Source organism: Bufo gargarizans, chromosome 3, assembly GCF_014858855.1.
Source record: "Bufo gargarizans isolate SCDJY-AF-19 chromosome 3, ASM1485885v1, whole genome shotgun sequence".
Taxonomy (NCBI): Eukaryota; Metazoa; Chordata; class Amphibia; order Anura; family Bufonidae; genus Bufo; species Bufo gargarizans.
The window spans coordinates 310050458-310072197 of record NC_058082.1 but is presented as its reverse complement, the minus strand read 5'-3'; the positions used below and the strand labels follow the sequence as shown (position 1 = coordinate 310072197).

The following is a 21740-nucleotide window of genomic DNA, read 5'->3' as shown; positions in this document are numbered from 1 at the left end:
CTGTAGAGAATGTGCAACTCCTTTACATAGCTCGCTGTGATGCTGCTTCATACATAGATCTGACAGCACACTGCCCCTGATTGCTGTAAACTCACAGCTGAAGTCATATTCTTTATCAGTCCTCCCCATCTCTTCTTTTAGTGTCTGAGATATCAGGGATGAGATTGTGCACAGCAGAGCAAACTGTACTAGAGAAGATGGAGTACAAGCAAAGTCTGTACGAGGTGGGGTCTCACAGGCAACATTAGTGTAGACATAGAAGAAAACCCATGGCAGAATCTGCTGGGGAAGGAAGAATAAATCACACAAACAGATCAGTATTTGTGTCAGCACAGGGGAGAAGAATCAGAAGTCCCAGCCAGAGGTCAAACTAGAGAGACAAACAGGAGAGGTCAGAGGTCAAATTTCAGCCAAAGGTCAAGGCAACAAGCCAAAGGCTAGACAAGAGGCAGAGTGTAGATACATAACACATGATCAGATGGCTACTCAGGAAAAGGTCAGGAGGTCAACAGAAATTGACGTGTTTCTAATTGTCATGGCAAACAGACATTCCTCCTGATGGTGTCTTACCTGCACACAGATTGCAATGGCAGTGCGGCCTACTTGCTGACTAAATGCAGATGAGCAACCCTAGAACCCCAATGTATGTTTTGTATCAATTGCTTTGGCAGAGTTCTAGAATTACAATTCTTTGGGGGTCATCTATTAATCTGAAATACACCTAAATTAGGCGTATTTCAGACGCAGATTGCGGCACAGCGGTTAGTAGCGCCTCAATCTACGACTTCTCCCTGCTCACGCCAGGTCTAAAATTCTGGGAGTGGCGTGGACGGGGAAGGGGACAGGCCCTTCTCATTTACCATTTTCTAGGCCTTTTTTAGGGCATAGGAAAAGGTCTAAATGTAAGACAGCTCGGAAGCTAGTTTACATTTAGAACTGGTGGAGGGTCTGCCGAAGTTATGAAGAGCCCGGCACCTCTTCATAACTTCGGCGGAACCACCGCCAGCTTAGGGCTTTATTAAGATCGACGATTAAAACGCTGGTCTTAAAAAGTGTGCTCCTTTATGTTTTGCTCTTGCACACTACTTTGATCCTGAAAATTACAACTACAATTTACAGTTGAGTTTTCAGCAACTTCACTAGAAGTTTGTGACACTTGAAATTGTAATGAAACATATAGAAACGTATACATATACAGTATATAAATCTGCTATCATTGTTCATTTGCTTCTAGACATTGGCACTAGGGGGAGACAATACACCTTATTTATCAAAATTGTTATCCACAGGAATCGGAGAATAAAGTTGTTTCATTATTTACTAATTCAAAACATGAAAACACTGAATGCTTTATGTGGGCAGCAAGGTCACTTTTCTTGTATAGTTTTGATTATTCTTCAGATTTTAAATCAGTTAGTTTTTCTTTTTAAAATTAAACATAAACAGGTAAAACTTAATAAGGCAAATAAAAGTACTCACTGTATGGATTTCACTTGCATTAGCAATGTCCTTAAAATAGTAACCCACACATAATATTTAATGAAAGAAGGTTTATGTCATAAGGCCGCATGTATTCATCCACATTTATAGAGTACAAATTCAAGAAAAATGTAATTATAAAAATAACAACATATGTAAAATAAAAACATGAATAGCAAATAGAAAAAAAAACATTAAGCAAACACAAGTACTGGGAGGTCTTACAGAGTTACAGAGTAAGATTGAAAAAAAGGCACAAGTCCATCAAGTTCAACCAAATGATGTTAGAACCTTAAAGGGGTTCTCTGGGATCACTATGATTTTCTACAGATATATTCTCATGTGGTTGTTTACCTCATGTACATGTTTTTTTAGTTTTTTATTATTTGATCTCTCCTGACCAGTTTTCACCATGTAACCCAATCACTGGTTTGTTCACTTCCTGTTGCTGTATCCAACCTAACCCATGGTGCAGTTCTCCTTTTTCTGCCATACCTACAGCACCATTCTAACAATACCCATCTACTTTATAGCTTCTCCCATCCAGCTATTTACATAAACACTCCCCTATCACTGCCCCTGTTGCTGCTTTGACACACCCATGGACATAACATCACAGGAAATAAGAAAGAGCTGCATGGACATGGTCATGTGTCCACAGCCCAGAATGGAAGGTAGACGCAATAAAGGTAAAATAAATGGATTACAAAACTATAGCCAGCTTCATAAATGATTATTTTAAAAGATGTTGATACAAACTGGAAAACCCCTTTAAGTCATAAAATAGGGCATCTGTTACCAGGATCAGCCTATTAACCCATGTATAATACCAGGAAAGGGTGACCAAGTTTATTAAAATCATACCTTTCTTCCCTTTGTTTCTGTGTTTAGGAGAAATGTTTTTTTTTTTTAAATATGCAAATTACAGCGTAAGTACACTGAGCGTGAGCCGTAGTCACTTGGCTTTTTTGCTCTGTTTCCCTGGACACTTCCCTCTTCCACTTGGATTTCTTGCTCTTTTCTGCTCTGTTTCCCTGGACACTTCCCTCTTCCACTTGGATTTCTGGCCTTTTTCTGCTCTGTTTCCCTGGACACTTCCCTTTTCCACTTTCTGATTTCTGGCCCTGTCACTCAAGGGGAAAGGGAGTGTCCAGGGAAGCAGAGCGGAGGAGCTGAGGTGCACCTAGTGCCTACAACCTGCCCTCAGTGCACTTAATCCCTAATTTGCATGCTTTTAAAAGCACATATTTCTCTGAAACACAGCAACGGATTGGGGAGGGTATGCTTTTAATCACCTGGCACTTGTCTTTATTGTAATTTAGCAATTATTTGCTTATGTTGCATTGGACTAATAGATTTTTACTACTTATAGCTACTCCTATAGATAATTAATTGTTATTATATTATTATACCATCCCTCAGGGGAACAGCACTTCTTTTTAGTGTGATTTTTCATCTCTGCGAATCTTGTTACATTATAAAATTATTTAATTATTTTGAGCTATAGAGACTTTTTAATCAGCAGGGTCAGTCCTACTAAGCATTATGGTTGGTTAAACAGGGTGGATCTTGCTGACAGATGCTTTTTGGGTAGTAAATTATGTTTTACATTAAAGGGGTTTTACGAGACTTAAATACTGATGACCTATCCTCTGGATTTGTATCAGATCGTTGGGAGTCTGTCACCCGGGACCCCCGCCAATCAGTTGTTTGAGAAGGCACCGGCTTGATACCAAGCACAGCCGCTATACAATGTATTGGCCTGTGCTTGGTGAGCATGGAGAAGGATGCGGGGCTCAGAGGAGCGCCAGTGCCTTCTCAAATAGCTGATTGGCAGGGATCCCAGGTGTCGGACAATCGAGAGGATAGGTCATTGGTGTTTAGATCTCAGAAAACTTTTTTAACAATGAATAATCTTTACTTTTTAGGAGATGGCCTTTTGCTCAGCCGTGGAGAGAAATGGGTCAGGCACCGACGCCTATTGACACCTGCGTTTCACTTTGATATTTTAAAACATTATGTGAAGATTTTTAACCAGAGCACCGATATCATGCATGTGAGTTTAAGCTTGGTCTTAGTATTTAATTTCCATTTTTTTGCATCCTCCTATTGCCATGCAGTGCAACTGAGAGGCACCCAGGACAGTCAGCCTAAACCTTTTAGGTCATGAATGTAATGTATTGACTAACGAAATACCAGAACTCTTTTACAAGGTACTTTGGCAGAACATTGGAGAAGTAAATTTGTGAGGGGTATAAATGCCCCTATAACTATAATTATAATACAGTTATATGTGCAAGCAACACAGGATGTGAGAAAGTCTGGGTGACAACCTGTGTGGGTGCTGTAATTGTTGCCAAGTGCCAACCCTTAAGTAGCTCATACAAAGCTAATTAAAATATTTAAACTCACAAAATAAGGAAAATTTCATTTTTTCTAGAAATTTGTTTTTATTTTAGATATACATTTTATTTAATTCATGTATTTGTGTATGTTTTCACAGGCTAAATGGCGCAGATTATGTACTAAAGGCCCGGTATGCCTGGATATGTTTGAACACATCAGCCTTATGACTTTAGACAGCTTGCTGAAATGTACATTTAGCTATGACAGTGACTGCCAAGAGTATGTCAATTTCTATATATCCTTTGCTTTAAAATGATTTTCTTTCTCTAACAAGATAAGATTAGTCTTTCAAGAGACTCACAATGATATTGGTAAATGGTGATGAGCTGCAATACCAAACATGAACAGGAGAGGAGCTATTTATGAAAATAAAGCTGACCCCTTTTCTCTGATCTTAAACAAACCCTTCAATGGATAATTATTATTTATTATCAAAGCGCCATTCATTCCATAGCTCTGTACATATGATAAGGGGTACACATACATAATACAGACAATTGCACTAATCATAAACAAGACGAGTTACAAACTGGTACAGAAGGAGAGAGGGCCCTGCCCGTGAGGGCTTACAATCTACATGGTATGGGAGAAGGACACAGTAGGTGCGTAATGAACACATTCAAGCAGTTTATCAAATTCATTATGGCCCACAAGCAATGCTACCTATCAGAATATTGACTACAGTACTCGTACTCATTTGTTAAATGTTATCTTTACAGGAAGCCAAGTGATTATATTGCTGCAATTTACGATTTGAGCCAATTGATTGTAGAACGTGAACACTGCCTACCTCATCACTTTGATTTCATCTACCGCTTTTCCTCCAATGGGAGAAAATTCCAACGTGCCTGTGGAATTGTGCATGAGTTTACTGCAAATGTAGTGCAACAGAGAAAGAAGGCTTTACAGCAGAAGGGGTCAGAGAACTGGATCAAGTCCAAGAAAGGAAAAACACAGGATTTCATTGACATTTTACTACTGTCAAAGGTCAGGTCAAGTGTCATCTATCAATGTGAATTTTATTAACCCTAATGCATTATGACGTGTATTTGTAACGGAAATGGAATGCTTTGGCTAAAGGCTCCATGCCATGCATGTACATCATGGGGTTTCATGGACATAGTGGCCATGTCTTTTTGATCAACAGTGGTAGACTATCGGTGATTGACCACTGGGCTTTCACTGTAACTGCAATAATCAGACCACTGTCTAATCCTTTAAATGCTGCGGTCTATAGGTGCTTCTCAATAAATTATAGTTTCATCGAAAAGTTAATTATTTTCAGTAATTCAATTTAAAAAGTGAAACTCAAACATTATATAGATTCATTACACACATAGTGATCTATTTCAAGCATTTATTTCTTTTAATGTTGATTATGGCTTACAGCTAAGAAAAAACTAAAAATCACTATCTCAGAAAATTATAATATTGTGAAAAAGTTCAATATTGTAGACTCATGGCATCAGCTAATCCTTTAAATGGTCCTTCAGTCTTGTTCAGTAGGCTACACAATCATGTGGAAGACTGCTGACTTGATAGTTGTCCAGAAGACAGTCATAGACACAAGGAGTGTAAGCCTCAAAAGGTCATTGCTAAAGAATCTGGCATATTAATTAATAGTTGAATGGAAGGAAAAAGTGTGGTAGAAAAAGGTGCACAAGCAACAGGGATAACCGCAGCCTTGAAAGGATTGTCAAGATTGTCACAAGGAGTGGACTGCGGCTGGAGTCATTCCTTCAAGAGCCGCCACACACAGACATATGTGGGACATACCCTACAACTGCTGCATTCCTTGTGTCAAGCCACTCATAACCCAGAGACAATGTCAGAAGCGTTGTACTTGGGCTAAAGGCCCTATTACACCAGCAGATGTAGAAGGCGATTGTTGGGAAAGAAGCATTACATGAAGCGACACAGGATACCGATGTATTGTGCCAGAATTAGCTTGAGGGGAGCACAGGCAGGAGCAGTGATCTGTGCTCCGTCCTGGGCAGTGTTCTTCACAGCAGCCAGTAATCCATACACCAGTACAGCGCTGACAAGCTAACGCTTTGCCAGAATGATGATTTTAGGAAGCAGCAAAATCCAGAACTTTGGGTCCTTTTTTAAGATGGAAAACAACATAATTAATAAAGTATATCACAAAAAATGATTTTTTTAGCTATTTAAAACAGTTTAAAAGAAAACTGTAAAAAGTTTAGTTACTCTTTAAACTTACACTGCACCATTGAAGCTGATGGTATAGTCTAACATCCTCAGTCTCATTAGAGCAGCGCGCATGTACCTGATACCACTGGAATAGTGTTCCAGACTCTTCTCCCGGTAATTTTATTTATTTTATTTTGTGGGGGGATGGATCTGCTACAGACAGGTTTGGGACCCTAAAGCCCAGATGCATAATGACATTCTAGTGGTTTAGTGATCCCAAACCAGGTAACAGGTTCCCTAGGTACAAGCAAAATTTTGATTTTCCATTTTTGATTTTTCCTCTCCATCTTCCAAAAGCCATACATTTTTTTTATTTGCTCCTCATATAGTCATATGAGGGCTTATGTTTTGCGGGAAAGTAGTAATTTTTAATGACAAATTTAATTAACCATATGTATTGTAAAAAGGGAAACAATTCTTTGAAGGGTGAAACTGAAAAAAAGAAAACATAGGATTTGTTAGGGTTTTTATGGCATTCACTATGCACTAAAAATTACATGGCACGTTATTCTGCACGTTAGTGTAATTATAGCTATACCATACTTTTATTATGTTTGGCTACTTTTTATATTAAACTTAGAAGAACAAATTCTTTACATTGCATATTCTGACAGTCATAACTGTCAGATTATATTTTTACATTTGCATCTGCAGAGCTATTTGAGGATTTGTTTTTTTGCTGGGTGAGGGATTGTTTTTTATATGCACTGTTTTAGCGTACAGTACATATGACTTTTTGATAATTTATTTGTTCCATTTTCTTTTTGGGGGTGAGTAGTGACTAAAAAAAGCAGCAAATCATTTTTATTTTTTTCTGTTATAACGCTCACTTTTAATAGTTTGAACATTTTTGGTGTGGTGATGTGAATTATGTTTATTTTTTATATGTAAAATTGGGAAAGGGTGGGGTGATTTGAATTTTTTATATTTTAGTTTCCTTTGGGGAGGATACAATCTTCTGATTTACTGTGGCAGGCTTGGGAGCCTTCACAAAGCCCCAGATTGCCATAGTAAATGATTAGAACCCTGCAGTCTATTGAGTTATCTCCAATCCTGGTCATTGCGGACTGGTGTCAGCTGTATTACACAGCCAACACCTGCCGCGCATGGAGCAAGCTCAGCTCATGAGCCCTCTCCATACATGCCCCATGCAGATTTATGCCATCTGTGGTTATCCATTTAATTTTACAATATCCCTCCACTGCTTCAGAAAATAATTAACATGTGCACTTGGGGGCAAAGCAATACTTTGTACAGTACTTGTAAAACTACTCATACAGTACACATTAGGTTGATCGATATGGAATCCACCAGATATTCTCAGACTTTTACACTCAGACAGAAGGTTTAATCTATGATATATGATTTTTAATTGCTCATTTAGTGGGATTAGTATGCATATCCAAGCCAAAACATGTACATAAATGGTCATATTGACGGTAATAAGAATCAGTTTACTGACAAAAGCAGCAAGGCACCCTGTGTAGAACTGTATTGGGGCCCTTTGGTCTACAACACCCTGTTGGCAGTCTTGCAAAACCATCATCTGTGGACTGCAAAGCATAAATCATGGGAATAATTTGCATTGTCCTTTACGTGCCATCTAGAAGAAAGTACTTATTTTTATTTAAATAAAGATGGTGAATCCTCCTTGCCTACAGGGGAAGCCATTACTGTACAGGTTGTAAAAATTATATGTCCAGTCTTGATTTTAAAGGATTTAAGCTGAATAAACAAAAACTACTGGAGGATGGATTATGTATTGTAATTTCGGATAATGTCCATTGTGCATGGGTGGGATCCATACATTCTTACCCTATTTAAAACATAATCACTTAAGTCATTTACACTTACTTTAATTTTTCTTTTGGCTCAGGATGAAGATGGCAATACATTATCAGATCAAGAGTTGAGAGATGAAGTAGACACATTCATGTTTGAAGGTATGAAACACCGTAATGCACTGCTCTTTCGCTTATTGTGTCAATGGTTATTTGGCATAAATTAAAGAGGTTGTCCGGGTTCAGAGTTGAACCCTGACATACCCTTATTTTCACCCCGGCAGCATCCCTAAGGCTAGCATCGTAGCATATCATGCTCCGATGTGCTCCCTTGCCCTGCGCTAGATTACGCAGGGAAAAGGCTCTTTTGTTTATCATAACACACTGCTGGGCGGAAACTTCTGCCCGGCAGTGTGTTCGGTGACGTCACCGGCTCTGATGGGCGGGCTTCAGAGCTGACCTAGCCGTGAAAATCGGGGTATTTCTGGGTTCAGCTCTGAACCTGGACAACCCCTTTAATGTTGCATATCATTTTTCTAATATACATGAATACATTGCAACAATGGACATCAATGGTATGATGCAATAAATTAACCTTCTTTGACAATAATTTAAAGAACATTCATCAGCAGAATCAACTCAATTACACCAGACATGCCACCTGGTAGGGTTAATCCATGCAGACTATGATACCTATTTTGTGAAAATTGGTTGAGCCAATACCAATAAAACACTTCTATTCTTTATGCACATTAGGACTTCAGACCCTCTGTACATCTCAGCTCCTCAGCTTTTGAATGGTTGCCATGCTGGTCAGTGTACTCATTTTTTTTCCTCAGAAATGTAGCAACTGATTTTCACAAGACAGATGTCAACCCTACCAGATAGTATGTCTGTTTTAGTATGGTTGGCCCTGCTAAAAGGTGGTCTTTAATTCGATTTTTAATTTTAATGAGCAGTAACCTTGCAGTATATTCATACGTTGTGTTCTCTCCACCTAGGACATGACACCACAGCCAGTGGACTCTCCTGGATCTTGTATAACTTGGCCTCTCACCCCGAATATCAAGAAAAATGCAGAGAGGAGGTAACACAGTTATTAAAAGGAGAATCAACACACTTGGAATGGTGAGTACCTTTCATGATATTTTTATATCATGTAAGTGCTTGTTCACATCATGGGTATCCTGATCCGGCAGTCTGTTCTGGCAGGAGTTTACCAGATCCAGCATTGCCAAATTCTACCATTCACCAGCGGATCCTCATTGACTATAATGGGATCTGGTGATGATCTGGCCGCTTTCCAGCATAAATGCTGGTGCAGTTTTTTTGTCTGGTTGACAGCCAGCATGAATTCCAGAACAGGCTACTGGAAGAGCTTGCCAGATTTAGAAACGCAACTTTGAACATACCCGGTTCCTAATATGTTCTTAGTAAAGATAAAACAGGGACTTCTTTCTTAACCGCCTCCGGACCGCCTAATGCAGATGTGCGGTCCGGAGGCGGCAGCGCTGCACACAGTCACGCATATACGCGCTTTGCCGTCCCGCGCATGCGCAGTTCGGGCCAGCATTTCGTCGAGGAGTATTTCGTCATCAGCTTGCCAGCCAATGATCGCGGCTGGCAAGCTGATGATTTTTTAAAAATCCAATCAGAAGCCATATAGCAGATCATATTAGTAAATATGATCTGTTATATGGCTGCCCTGCTCCTCTGCTGGTCCTTTTCGTCGGTTGGATCCAGCAGAGGAGCAGGCTACACAGTGAGTACACCAAACACCTCATACTAGCCCCAGATCACCCCCCTGAACCCCAATTAACCCTTTGATCACCCCTTTGATCGCCCCTGTCAATCACTAGTGAAAGGAAAAAAGTGATCAGTGTAAACTGTCACTTTTTTTTTTCACTGGTATTGACCGTTAGGTTTTAGGGATAGTTTAGGCCCCTTGGTTAGGTAGTTTAGGGATCAGTTAGCGCCCAGCCCACCGCACCGCAGTCACTGATTCGCTGATTAGTGTATCGCTAATCAGCATTTGTACTTTTATAGTATCTGGAAGTGATCAAAACTGATCACGGTCAGATCTATAATTGCATTAGTGTCACTTTAGTTCGCCCTCCACCCAAAACGCAGTGTTTGCCCGATCAAGCCTGATCGGTCGCCCACACGTGCGTTCGCCAACACCCGCCCCACCGCAGTGACAATTTTTTTTATTTTTTATCACTGCACATTCACTTTACACGCGCTGCGGCGATAAAAAAAGATCAGTTTTGATATTTTTTATCAACCGCAGCGGCCTCCGGTACTTCGCTAGCCTCCCCTTTGTAAGACAGGCTTGCTTTTTTTTCTTGGGTAGTCTCAGGGAATACCCCTAAATTTTGTTGCCCAAATGTCAAACAGGGGTTATTCTTCTGAAGAGGCCTACAGGCTTCTGACCCAGTTGGATGAGGAATGGGAACCCTCATCTGATGAATCTAGCGGGTCAGAATACGAACCTGTAGAAAGCAGTGGCTCTCTGACCCAAAGTTCGGACGAGGAGGCTGAGGTCCCTGATAGCACCAGGCGTACCCCGTCCCGTGTCGCTAGACCGCAGGTTGCGCAGGATCCGCTTCAAGAGCAGCAGAGTGGGGCTGCTGCTGTCGGATTACGTATTGAGGCATACACCAGCAGCGCAGCCCTCCCTGGACCTAGTACCAGCACTGCCGTAGAACATGGTGAAGTAGCGAGCACCAGAAGGGCAGTTGAAGCTGGTACGGTGGCACGTGCAGTAGTGACCCCGTCGCAGCCACCGCAAAGACGTGCCCGTAGAGCCCCTAGAATCCCTGAGGTGCTGGCAAACCCTGATTGGCAGTCCCCAACTTCAGCCGCACCTGTAGTTTTCCCTTTTACTGCCCAGTCTGGAGTTTGAGTTGAGACAGCTCAGATCAGTTCGGCCCTGGGATTTTTTGAGCTGTTCTTGACTGCAGAGCTCTTAGACATAGTTGTGGCCGAAACAAACCTGTATGCCACAAAATTTATAACCGCTAACCCGGGAAGCTTTTATGCCCAGCCTTTCCGGTGGAAACCAGTCCAAGTTTCCGAAATTAAAACTTTTCTGGGCCTCCTCCTCAACATGGGTCTAACTAAAAAGCATGAATTGCGGTCATATTGGTCCACGAACCCAATTCATCACATGCCCATGTTCTCTGCTGCTATGTCCAGGGCACGTTTTGAGGCCATCCTGCGTTTCCTGCACTTTAGCGACAACACCGCCTCCCGTCCCAGAGGCCACCCTGCTTTTGACCGGCTCCACAAAATTCGGCCCCTCATAGACCATTTCAAACTGAAATTTGCAGATTTGTATACCCCAGAGCAAAACATCTGCGTAGACGAGTCCCTGATACATTTTACCGGGCGCCTTGGCTTCAAACAATACATCCCAAGCAAGCGCGCCCGGTATGGGGTCAAATTGTATAAGCTCTGTGAAAGGGCCACAGGCTATACCCACAAATTTCGGATCTATGAGGGAAAAGATCAGACCTTGGAGCCGGTCAGTTGCCCTGACTACCTGGGGAGCAGTGGGAAGACAGTTTGGGACTTGGTGTCACCCTTATTCGGCAAGGGGTACCATCTTTATGTGGACAATTTTTACACAAGTGTGGCCCTCTTTAGGCATTTGTTTCTAGAACGGATTGGCGCCTGTGGCACCGCGCGAACTAGTCACGCGGGCTTCCCCCAACGGCTCGTTACCACCCGTCTTGCAAGGGGGCAGAGGGCCGCACTGTGTAACGAAGAACTGCTCGCGGTGAAATGGAGAGACAAGCGTGACGTTTACATGCTCTCCTCCATTCACGCAGACACGACAATACAAATTGAGCGAGCAACCCGTGTCATTGAAAAGCCCCTCTCAGTCCACGACTATAATTTGCTCATGGGAGGGGTGGACTTCAATGACCAGATGTTGCCTCCGTATTTAGTTTCCCGCAGAACCAGACGCTGGTATAAGAAGGTGTCTGTATATTTAATTCAATTGGCTCTGTATAATAGTTTTGTTCTTTACAGTAAGGCTGGGAGAACTGGATCCTTCCTCAAATTTCAGGAAGAGATCATCGAGAACCTCCTGTACCCAGGAGGTTCCGTGGCCCCATCCACCAGTGTAGTTAGCCGTCTACACGAGCGACATTTCCCCAATGTCGTTCCTGGTACCTCAACCCAACAGTCACCCCGAAAAAGATGTCGTGTCTGTAGCAGGAGTGGAATAAGGCGTGACACCCGCTATTTCTGTCCTGACTGTCCTGACCACCCTGCCCTATGCTTTGGAGAGTGTTTCCGGAAGTACCACTCACAGGTACACTATTAGCATAGGGATCATCTCACCAGGACAGGCACACAGGGCTATTAGGGCCCATTCACTTACACAGCTGCTGCAAACCTCTCCTTTCACCTGGGACAAAGTGCATAACGCACTTCGCCACATCTTTGGGCGATTTGCGCTTTGCACATTGACCCATGGGGAAGGAGAGGTTTGTTCCATAAAGGTAAAAAAAAAAACAGTAAGCAAAAAGGTTAATGTTTAGTTCAAAAAGTTAAAGTTTATATATTCTGTTCCAAAGTTAATAAAATTATTGCGTTGCGGCCTGTTTTTTTTTTTACCTTCCAGGTGGACCAACCGATCGACTAGCTGCAGCACTGATGTGCATTCTGACAGAAGCATTGCGCTGCTGTCAGATTACACGCAAGTCGGTGTATGCGGCGCTGCAAGACGAGATTTCTCCTCTGCAGTAACAGATACGTTTGCCGAGGCATACGAGCTGAGGAGGAGGCGGCGTTCCTATGCTTTGGCAAACACTTTGTATATAAAAAAAAAATAAAAAATCCCGGCAATGATTTATTCATCCACATCGATTGATGTGAATGGAGAAATCTGGTTTGCCAGGGCATACGAGCTAAGTGGGTATGGATGTTGGGCGGAGCTCCTATGTCCTGGCAGACGCCTTTCCCCTCCTTTTTTTTTTTTGGCAGAGATTTTTTCATCCACATTGATCGATGCGAATGAAGAAATTTGTGCCGTTCATTTTTTTCTTTCAGCCCAGAGGCTGAACGGAAAAAAAAATCTCATTACCTGTATGCTCAATATAAGGAGAATAGCAGAAACTCCTAATGCTGGCCATACATGTAATGATTGCGGAGACCCTCAAATGCCAGGGCAGTACAAAAACCCCACAACTGACCCCATTTTGGAAAGAAGACACCCCAAGGTATTTGCTGAGGGGCATATTGAGTCCATGAAAGATTACAATTTTTGTCCTAAGTTAGCGGAAAGTGAGACTTTGTGAGAAAAAAATAAATAAATTTCCGCTAACTTATGCCAAAAAAAATATTTCTATGAACTTGCCAGGCCCCTCATTGGATACCTTGGGGTGTCTTCTTTCCAAAGTGGGGTCACATGTGGGGTATTTATACTGCCCTGGCTTTTTAGGGGCCCTAAAGCGTGAGAAGAAGTCTGGGATCCAAATGTCTAAAAATGCCCTCCTAAAAGGAATTTGGGCACCTTTGCGCATCTAGGCTGCAAAAAAGTGTCACACATCTGGTATCGCCGTACTCAGGAGAAGTTGGGGAATGTGTTTTGGGGTGTCATTTTACATATACCCATGCTGGGTGAGATAAATATCTTGGTCAAATGCCAACTTTGTATAAAAAAATTGGAAAAGTTGTCTTTTGCCAAGATATTTCTCTTACCCAGCATGGGTATATGTAAAATGACACCCCAAAACACATTCCCCAACTTCTCCTGAGTACGGCGATACCAGATGTGTGACACTTTTTTGCTGCCAAGGTGGGCAAAGGGGCACATATTCCAAAGTGCACCTTTCGGATTTCGCAGGCCATTTTTTACACATTTTGATTGCAAAGTACTTCTCACACATTAGGGCCCCTAAATTGCCAGGGCAGTATAACTACGCCACAAGTGACCCCATTTTGGAAAGAAGACACCCCAAGGTATTCCGTGAGGGGCATGGCGAGTTCCTAGAATTTTTTATTTTTTGTCGCAAGTTAGTGGAATATGAGACTTTGTAAGGAAAAAAATAAAAAATAAAAAAAATCATCATTTTCCGCTAACTTGTGACAAAAAATAAAAAATTCTAGGAACTCGCTGTGCCCCTCACGGAATACCTTGGGGTGTCTTCTTTCCAAAATGGGGTCACTTGTGGGGTAGTTATACTTCCCTGGCAATTTAGGGGCCCTAATGTGTGAGAAGTACTTTGCAATCAAAATGTGTAAAAAATGGCCTGCGAAATCCGAAAGGTGCACTTTGGAATATGTGCCCCTTTGCCCACCTTGGCAGCAAAAAAGTGTCACACATCTGGTATCGCCCTACTCAGTAGAAGTTGGGGAATGTGTTTTGGGGTGTCATTTTACATATACCCATGCTGGGTGAGAAAAATATCTTGGTCAAATGCCAACTTTGTATAAAAAAATGGGAAAAGTTGTCTTTTGCCAAGATATTTCTCTCACCCAGCATGGGTATATGTAAAATGACACCCCAAAACACATTCCCCTACTTCTCCTGAGTACGGCGATACCAGATGTGTGACACTTTTTTGCAGCCTAGGTGGGCAAAGGGACCCACATTCCAAAGTGCACCTTTTGGATTTCACCGGTCATTTTTTACAGATTTTGATTGCAAACTACTTCTCACACATATGGGCCCCTAAATTGCCAGGGCAGTATAACTACGCCACAAGTGACCCCATTTTGGAAAGAAGACACCCCAAGGTATTCCGTGAGGGGCATGGCGAGTTCCTAGAATTTTTTATTTTTTGTCGCAAGTTAGTGGAATATGAGACTTTGTAAGGAAAAAAGAGAAAAAAAAATCATCATTTTCCGCTAACTTGTGACAAAAAAAAAAATTCTAGGAACTCGCCGTGCCCCTCACGGAATACCTTGGGGTGTCTTCTTTCCAAAATGGGGTCACTTGTGGGGTAGTTATACTGCCCTGGCAATTTAGGGGCCCATATGTGTGAGAAGTACTTTGCAATCAAAATGTGTAAAAAATGGCCTGCGAAATCCGAAAGGTGCACTTTGGAATATGTGCCCCTTTGCCCACCTTGGCAGCAAAAAAGTGTCACACATCTGGTATCGCCGTACTCAGGAGAAGTTGGGGAATGTGTTTTGGGGTGTCATTTTACATATACCCATGCTGGGTGAGAAGAATATCTTAGTCAAATGCCAACTTTGTATAAAAAATGGGAAAAGTTGTCTTTTGCCAAGATATTTTTTACACATTTTGATTGCAAACTACTTCTCACACATATGGGCCCCTAAATTGCCAGGGCAGTATAACTACGCCACAAGTGACCCCATTTTGGAAAGAAGACACCCCAAGGTATTCTGTGAGGGGCATGGCGAGTTCCTAGAATTTTTTATTTTTTGTCGCAAGTTAGTGGAATATGAGACTTCGTAAGAAAAAAATAAAAAATAAATAATCATCATTTTCCGCTAACTTGTAAATAAAATAACATTAACCCTGACTAGGGAGATCGTAGAAGCCCCAAAATTTACCATCCATAAAAACCCAACATGGCACTTCCATCTTGCCTCCAGCCGTTAAACACCAGCTCGAAGGCACCAACTGATGGACGCCTCTCCGGACCAACCAAGTGCCTCAACTATGAGAGTCCAGCCCCACCATTGAGGCCCTCCCATTTTTCAATACCATCCTATACCACCAGCTTCTAGGATCTCCCACCGCCAACAACGCGCAGCTTGACCCCTTCCTCCCTCAAGCCTGTGCGTTCCTCCACAACTGTAACGCACTTTCAATTCCTCCTTGCAAATCCAAGGACCACAAATCAATGCCCACCGCGTTCAAGTGGACACCATCCGCCCTCCAAAATCCTCCACACCCCAACTCCAAATCAGGATGCCTGACCGCCACTGGCCATTCCGAGCCACAAATCTCGCCCTGTTTACCTTAATCCACTCCTTATTAAGGCGCTTCACCGAATGTGCCTCCCGCCAAGTTTACCGAGGAACTATATCGGACCAGACCGTTATCAAACCCAGAAACAAGGACCCCAGACACAACAAATCTAATTTTATATCTTTAATCAATTGCCTGCAGGACCTAACCCCCAAGTCATTACCCCCAACATGCAACACCAAGATGTCTAAAGGACGATCCAGGCGTGCAAAACCGTGCACTTCCCTCAACGCACTACTCCACAACATACCTCTGCACTCGAGCCACCGCATTACCGCAATGTCCCTACTAAAACCTAACTGCCGCCCGTTGGGTCGCCTGTCCGCACGCAGAGCACCCCAAAAACGAAGGAGTGCCCGAGAATCCACACCAAAACCGCAGCACCTGCAATACAAAACAAATCAGCAAATTATTAATGACTCAACCAGTCAACGCCCATCCAACCAAGCATGAGACTTAAAACGTGAAGATTCCCACCTCCCAATTCTCTTAATTACCTCCTCGCTCATGCCCAACATGGCCGCCTCCGTTGCCACACCAATCCGGAACGAATGACCCGTAAAATCCCTAGAGTCCATTCCCAAAGCTCATAAACATTTCCTAAAAACTGCCACAAATTGGAAACGCGACAGGAACGACCCGTTCTCGTGCCTCAAAAGGGCTCCACCCCCCCCAAAGCTCACATACGACCTGTATTTTCGCAAACAACGGTCCGGACATAAAAAAACCGTGAACCTCAAAAAAACCGTGAACCTCAAACAACGTCACACCACAACCCCTATAAAGATATGCCAAGAAGGTAATTGGACCTAAAATGAACCTTCAACTAAAGACTGATGTATACTTCTATGTAAGCACCCGTTTTATCATCATCTTTGGACCCCCACAACATGGTCCTGTGGAGGAAATCATACTCACCTGATCCCCGCCAGTGGATTCAGGTATCTTTGCTCCCTCACGGCTCTCCGGTCTCCCCGCTTCAACATCTGGTTTGACGTGGGTCACGTGGCCGCTGCAGCCAATGACTAGCCACTGCGGTGATGTGTCCCCCATGCGTCATGTCACTGGGTAATACATGACTAAATCTGTGTGTTAATTGTTTCTTTCGTGCCCTACAAAGAACTTCATATAAATGTAGGAGCTACTAGTACACCCCAATTTTATTTGTGAGTTTTGTAGTTCTCTTGATCAATTATGCCATTCATTTTGCTCTTTAGGGATGACTTGTCCCTGCTGCCATTTACCACCATGTGCATCAAGGAAAGCCTCCGATTACATCCCCCTGTAACAGCAGTGTCTAGACGATGTACTGAGGATATTGCGATGCCTGATGGGAAAGTAATTCCAAAAGGTATAGTCTAGTTTGTATCACTACAGGTTCATGAAGTAATCATTTCAAATTATGATATCTACAACAATGTTAGGCCTAGTTCACATGAACGTATGGCTTTTATAGTTTTTCACGGTCCGTTTTTCACGGATCCGTTGTTCCGTTTTTGAGTTCCGTTGTGTTTCCGTTTCCGTTCTGTTTTTCTGTTCCGTTTTTCAGTATGGCATATACAGTATACAGTAATTACATAGAAAATTATTGGGCTGGGCATAACATTTTCAATAGATGGTTCCGCAAAAACGGAACGGCTACGGAAGACATACGGATGCATTTCCATATGTGTTCAGTTTTTTTGTGGACCTATTGACTTGAATGGAGCCACGGAACGTGATTTGCGGGCAATAATAGGATATAGGAAAAACTGAAATATGGAAATGGAATGCTTACGGAACACATTCCGTTTTTAATGCGGAACCTTTGAAATGAATGGTTTCGTATACGGAACACAAAAAACGGCCCGTACACTCGCAAAAAAATGATTGTGTGAACTAGGCCTTAGGTGGATAAAAGCTCAACACATAGTATCTTATAGGTACCAGCACAATACTCCTGTAAGCACAGTAGGTTGTTCAACCTATGAGTGGATATTCAACTGTAACAATGCATTAATTCAGCATTTGCAAGAATATTAGCCTGAATTTGGGTCATTTCACATATACAATTTTTAGGAAAAATGCAGGGTTTTTTTGCAGTGCTTTTCCTTGCATTTAACCCCTTCATATAAAATGTTGTACATGTATGTCATTTTCTTTAAGGGAATATATGCAGAAGGCTCACAAGCTGAGCTCACTCCATATGGAGTAGGTACCAGCTGTATAATACAGCTGTAATGAGCAGGATAGGATATAATTTTGTTCCCAGTCATTTAACCAAGTTAATTAACGCCTCGGTCAATAGTAACTGCGACATATGAGTGGTTAGATAGGGGCTTCCTGTGTCCTGCGACTGGAGCCCCAATGGTGAAATTGCTGAGCTCCGTTCGGCTGGTATCGGAGACACAGCCTGACAGGCAGCCTGTAAAAATACCATAGAGCACAATAGTATTCTATTGCAGTCTATGGTACAAATGATCAGAAAATCACATGTGCAAGTCCCCTAAGGGAACTAAAAGAGACAGTAAAAATATAGATAAATATTCAAATTACTCCCCTTTCCCAATTTTACATTTAAAATAAATAAACAATAAAAAAAAAACATGAGTATAGCTGTTTCCAAAAATTTATGAACTATTAAAACTTAGAAATACATTCCCTGTGCGGTGAATGCTGTAGCTGAAAAAGTAAAAATGTACAATTCTCAATTTCTGGTCTCCATTTCCCCCAAAATATTGCACACTATAGAAAAAAGCACCAGCTGTGAGCTTCCATGGTCCCGGCCACCAGAGAGGCCGACACTTTTTTCCTATAGCGTGTAAGCACGGCCACTGCTGCTGGATTGGGTGGTAGTAACCATGAAATGAGCAGTGTATAATGTGATGGAAAAATGAATTCAGCCAACAAAGGAAGCAATATGGACAATCACAATATATTAGTGCCTATTAACTTTCTCTACATGATAACTGCCACTTGCTGAAGTGTGACAACCCCTTTAAGTATAGAAAGATCAGGTGTTTAATGTATACAGGTTTTACTGAACCTTTTCCCACAAAACTATATATCAATCTCCTCAACTTTTCCTGCTCTATAGTCTGCTGCCTGCAGATTGTACTGCATTTAGTGGTAACAGGTGCTCTTAAGGGGGTTAAAAAATGCTGCTGCCAGATGTTATCTGTAAGTCAATAGGGGAATATAAAATGCATTCGAAGGTTTTTTGTAGGGGTTTTCTTCACTTTTTGGGTAAGTGGCATTTTTTTCAAAACACAGCGTGGCTTTTATAGGCTTCTCTATAGGACTGGAAAAAACACATGTAAAGATGTGACCAAGAAAACTCTTGTACAAAATTAATTAAATCAATAGAATAATCAAAAAAAGCCAGCCAGGGATCTTCTGACCCATTTAATCAAAAAAATAGCAGAAAATACAAAAGTCTGTCTCTTTTTATACCACTTGTGCAAATATTATATATGCATTCATATGGAAGGAGATTTTTTGTTTTTAATCTCACCAACTACTTGCTAATGCTTGTCAAATTCAGGGAACATCAGCCTGATCAGTATTTATGGAACTCACCACAACCCTGCAGTTTGGCCGAATCCAGAGGTACAAATGTTTTTGCTTTTATTCATATTCATATTACTTTGCTACCATTTATTAAAACGTTTACCAGAACTACCACCTCTCTTCTTTTAGGTCTATGATCCTTATCGATTTGATCCCAGCTCCACAGATCAGCGGTCCTCACATGCTTTTGTACCTTTCTCTGCTGGACCTAGGTAAGGATTATACAAGGAATTATATTTTTTTTATTCGTAGCAATTAAAGACCTTTGCTGTTTATCCTTAAATGGCTCTTCTGTTTATCACAAATTTTCATGGTGATAATCTCTAGGCATCAATGTTGATTTATTAAAGGGGTTTTCTGAAATTCATATACTGGTGAACCAATCCTCAGGATATGGTAGGTTGTCAATATCTGATTGGTGGGGGTCCGACTCTGGGCATTTGAAGAGGTTGTGGTGCTCCAGTGAGCTCTGAGGCCTCTACCTAGGTCAGTGACATCACGTTCATTGGTCAAATGTTCTAGTTGCAGCACAGTCCCATTCAAGTGAATAGATCTGGGCTGCAATACCAAGCACAGCCGCTATACAATGGACAGTGCTGAGCTTGGCATAGCGTGAGAAGTCGGCAGCGTTCACCATAGCACCACTGCCTCTTCAAACAACTGATTGGTGGAGTGCCAGGAGATATTGATATTTACAAGTGATCCTCTGGACCCAGGAGGTCAAAAGTACGGTTTCAATAGTCGAGGACTATAATTCTTGTTTCTGGCCTTTTCTCTAGTTTTTTTATTATTAAAATATAACTTTTATTTTTCTTTTAATAAACAATATAGCCACAAAAAACATATAAGTTTAAAACTCGATATGGAGGGCAAACTATTAGGGGGCTGTAGGCTTAATACCCACTGCTTGTCTATGGGTGAACTAAGAGTCTTAGTTATCTCTTGCAAGGGATTGCGAGGTGCGTGTCTGTAATGTCAGCCGACATCAGACACCTTGCAGCTATCGCTTTTGATAGCACTACCAAAAGTGCTTTATTTAACCAAGTGCGATATTTTTATCTAGCACTCACAGCGGCTCCTACCGCCCACACTTATACATATTAGCTGACCCTATAGTATACGTATCTATGCGGCGTCTGCAGATCGCCCTTGCAGTTATCATTCTTTTGCCCTGTCATAATCATTTAAAAGCTATTGGTGTAGCTCCCCTGACATGTTTCACCGCGAGATGCGGCTTCTTCAGGGGGGTAAGGAGCTACTGACAACACGAGTGTTTCGTTTGTAAGGACTTATATATCCATGGGGCGGGTTTCCGCTCAGTAGTATCCAATAGGATTATCTCTCATGTTGAAGAGCATCCAATTGGACCATTCAAATGCGGTTTCGTCAGTCAAGATAGTATGGTTGTCAGCTAATTACAATGTTACTTATGCGCTTGCGTTCGGTACTTAGTTGCTTTTTTATTGTAACTGTTAAGTGCGCTTGCGTCGGGACTTTGTGTGTTTTTATGTGACTGTTATGTGCGCTTGCGTCGGGACTTAGTGTGTTTTTGTGTAACTGTTATGTGCGCTTGCGTCGGGACTTAGTGTCTTTTTATTATAACTATTATATGCGCTTGCGTCAGGACTTAGTATCTTTCATATATGACTGTTATGTGCGCTAAATCCTGACACAAGCGCATATAATAGTTATAATAAAAAGACACTAAGTCCCGACGCAAGCGCACATAACAGTTACACAAAAACACACTAAGTCCCGACGCAAGCGCACATAACAGTCACATAAAAACACACAAAGTCCCGACGCAAGCGCACTTAACAGTTACAATAAAAAAGCAACTAAGTACCAAACGCAAGCGCATAAGTAACATTGTAATTAGCTGACAACCATACCATCTTGACTGACGAAACCGCATTTGAATGGTCCAATTGCATGCTCTTCAACATGAGAGATAATCCTATTGGATACTACTGAGCGGAAACCCGCCCCATGGATATATAAGTCCTTACAAACGAAACACTCGTGTTGTCAGTAGCTCCTTACCCCCCTGAAGAAGCCGCATCTCGCGGTGAAACATGTCGGGGGAGCTGCACCAATAGCTTTTATATGATTATGACAGGGCAAAAGAATGATAACTGAACGGCGATCTGCAGACGCCGCATAGATACGTATACTATAGGGTCAGCTAATAGGTATAAGTGTGGGCGGTAGGAGCCGCTGTGAGTGCTAGATAAAAATATCGCACTTGGTTAAATAAAGCACTTTAGGTAGGGTATTAATCCCAAAAGCGATAGCTGCAAGGTGTCTGATGTCGGCTGACATTACAGACACGCACCTCGCAATCCCTTGCAAGA

The 21740-nt window shown here is 42.0% G+C and overlaps 1 protein-coding gene across 3 annotated transcripts in view; it reads left to right on the top strand.

The window, feature by feature from the left end:
- Positions 1-21740, top strand: part of LOC122932433 (cytochrome P450 4F22) — a 100235-nt gene that overhangs the window by 64316 nt on the left and 14179 nt on the right. For all 3 annotated transcript variants that reach the window (XM_044286826.1, XM_044286827.1, XM_044286825.1), the window contains 8 exons: positions 3408-3535; positions 3983-4104; positions 4605-4872; positions 7973-8039; positions 8879-9005; positions 17055-17188; positions 19361-19425; positions 19516-19598. In XM_044286826.1, coding sequence (XP_044142761.1) covers positions 3408-3535; positions 3983-4104; positions 4605-4872; positions 7973-8039; positions 8879-9005; positions 17055-17188; positions 19361-19425; positions 19516-19598 — 994 coding nt within the window. The remainder of the gene's footprint in view (positions 1-3407; positions 3536-3982; positions 4105-4604; positions 4873-7972; positions 8040-8878; positions 9006-17054; positions 17189-19360; positions 19426-19515; positions 19599-21740) is intronic.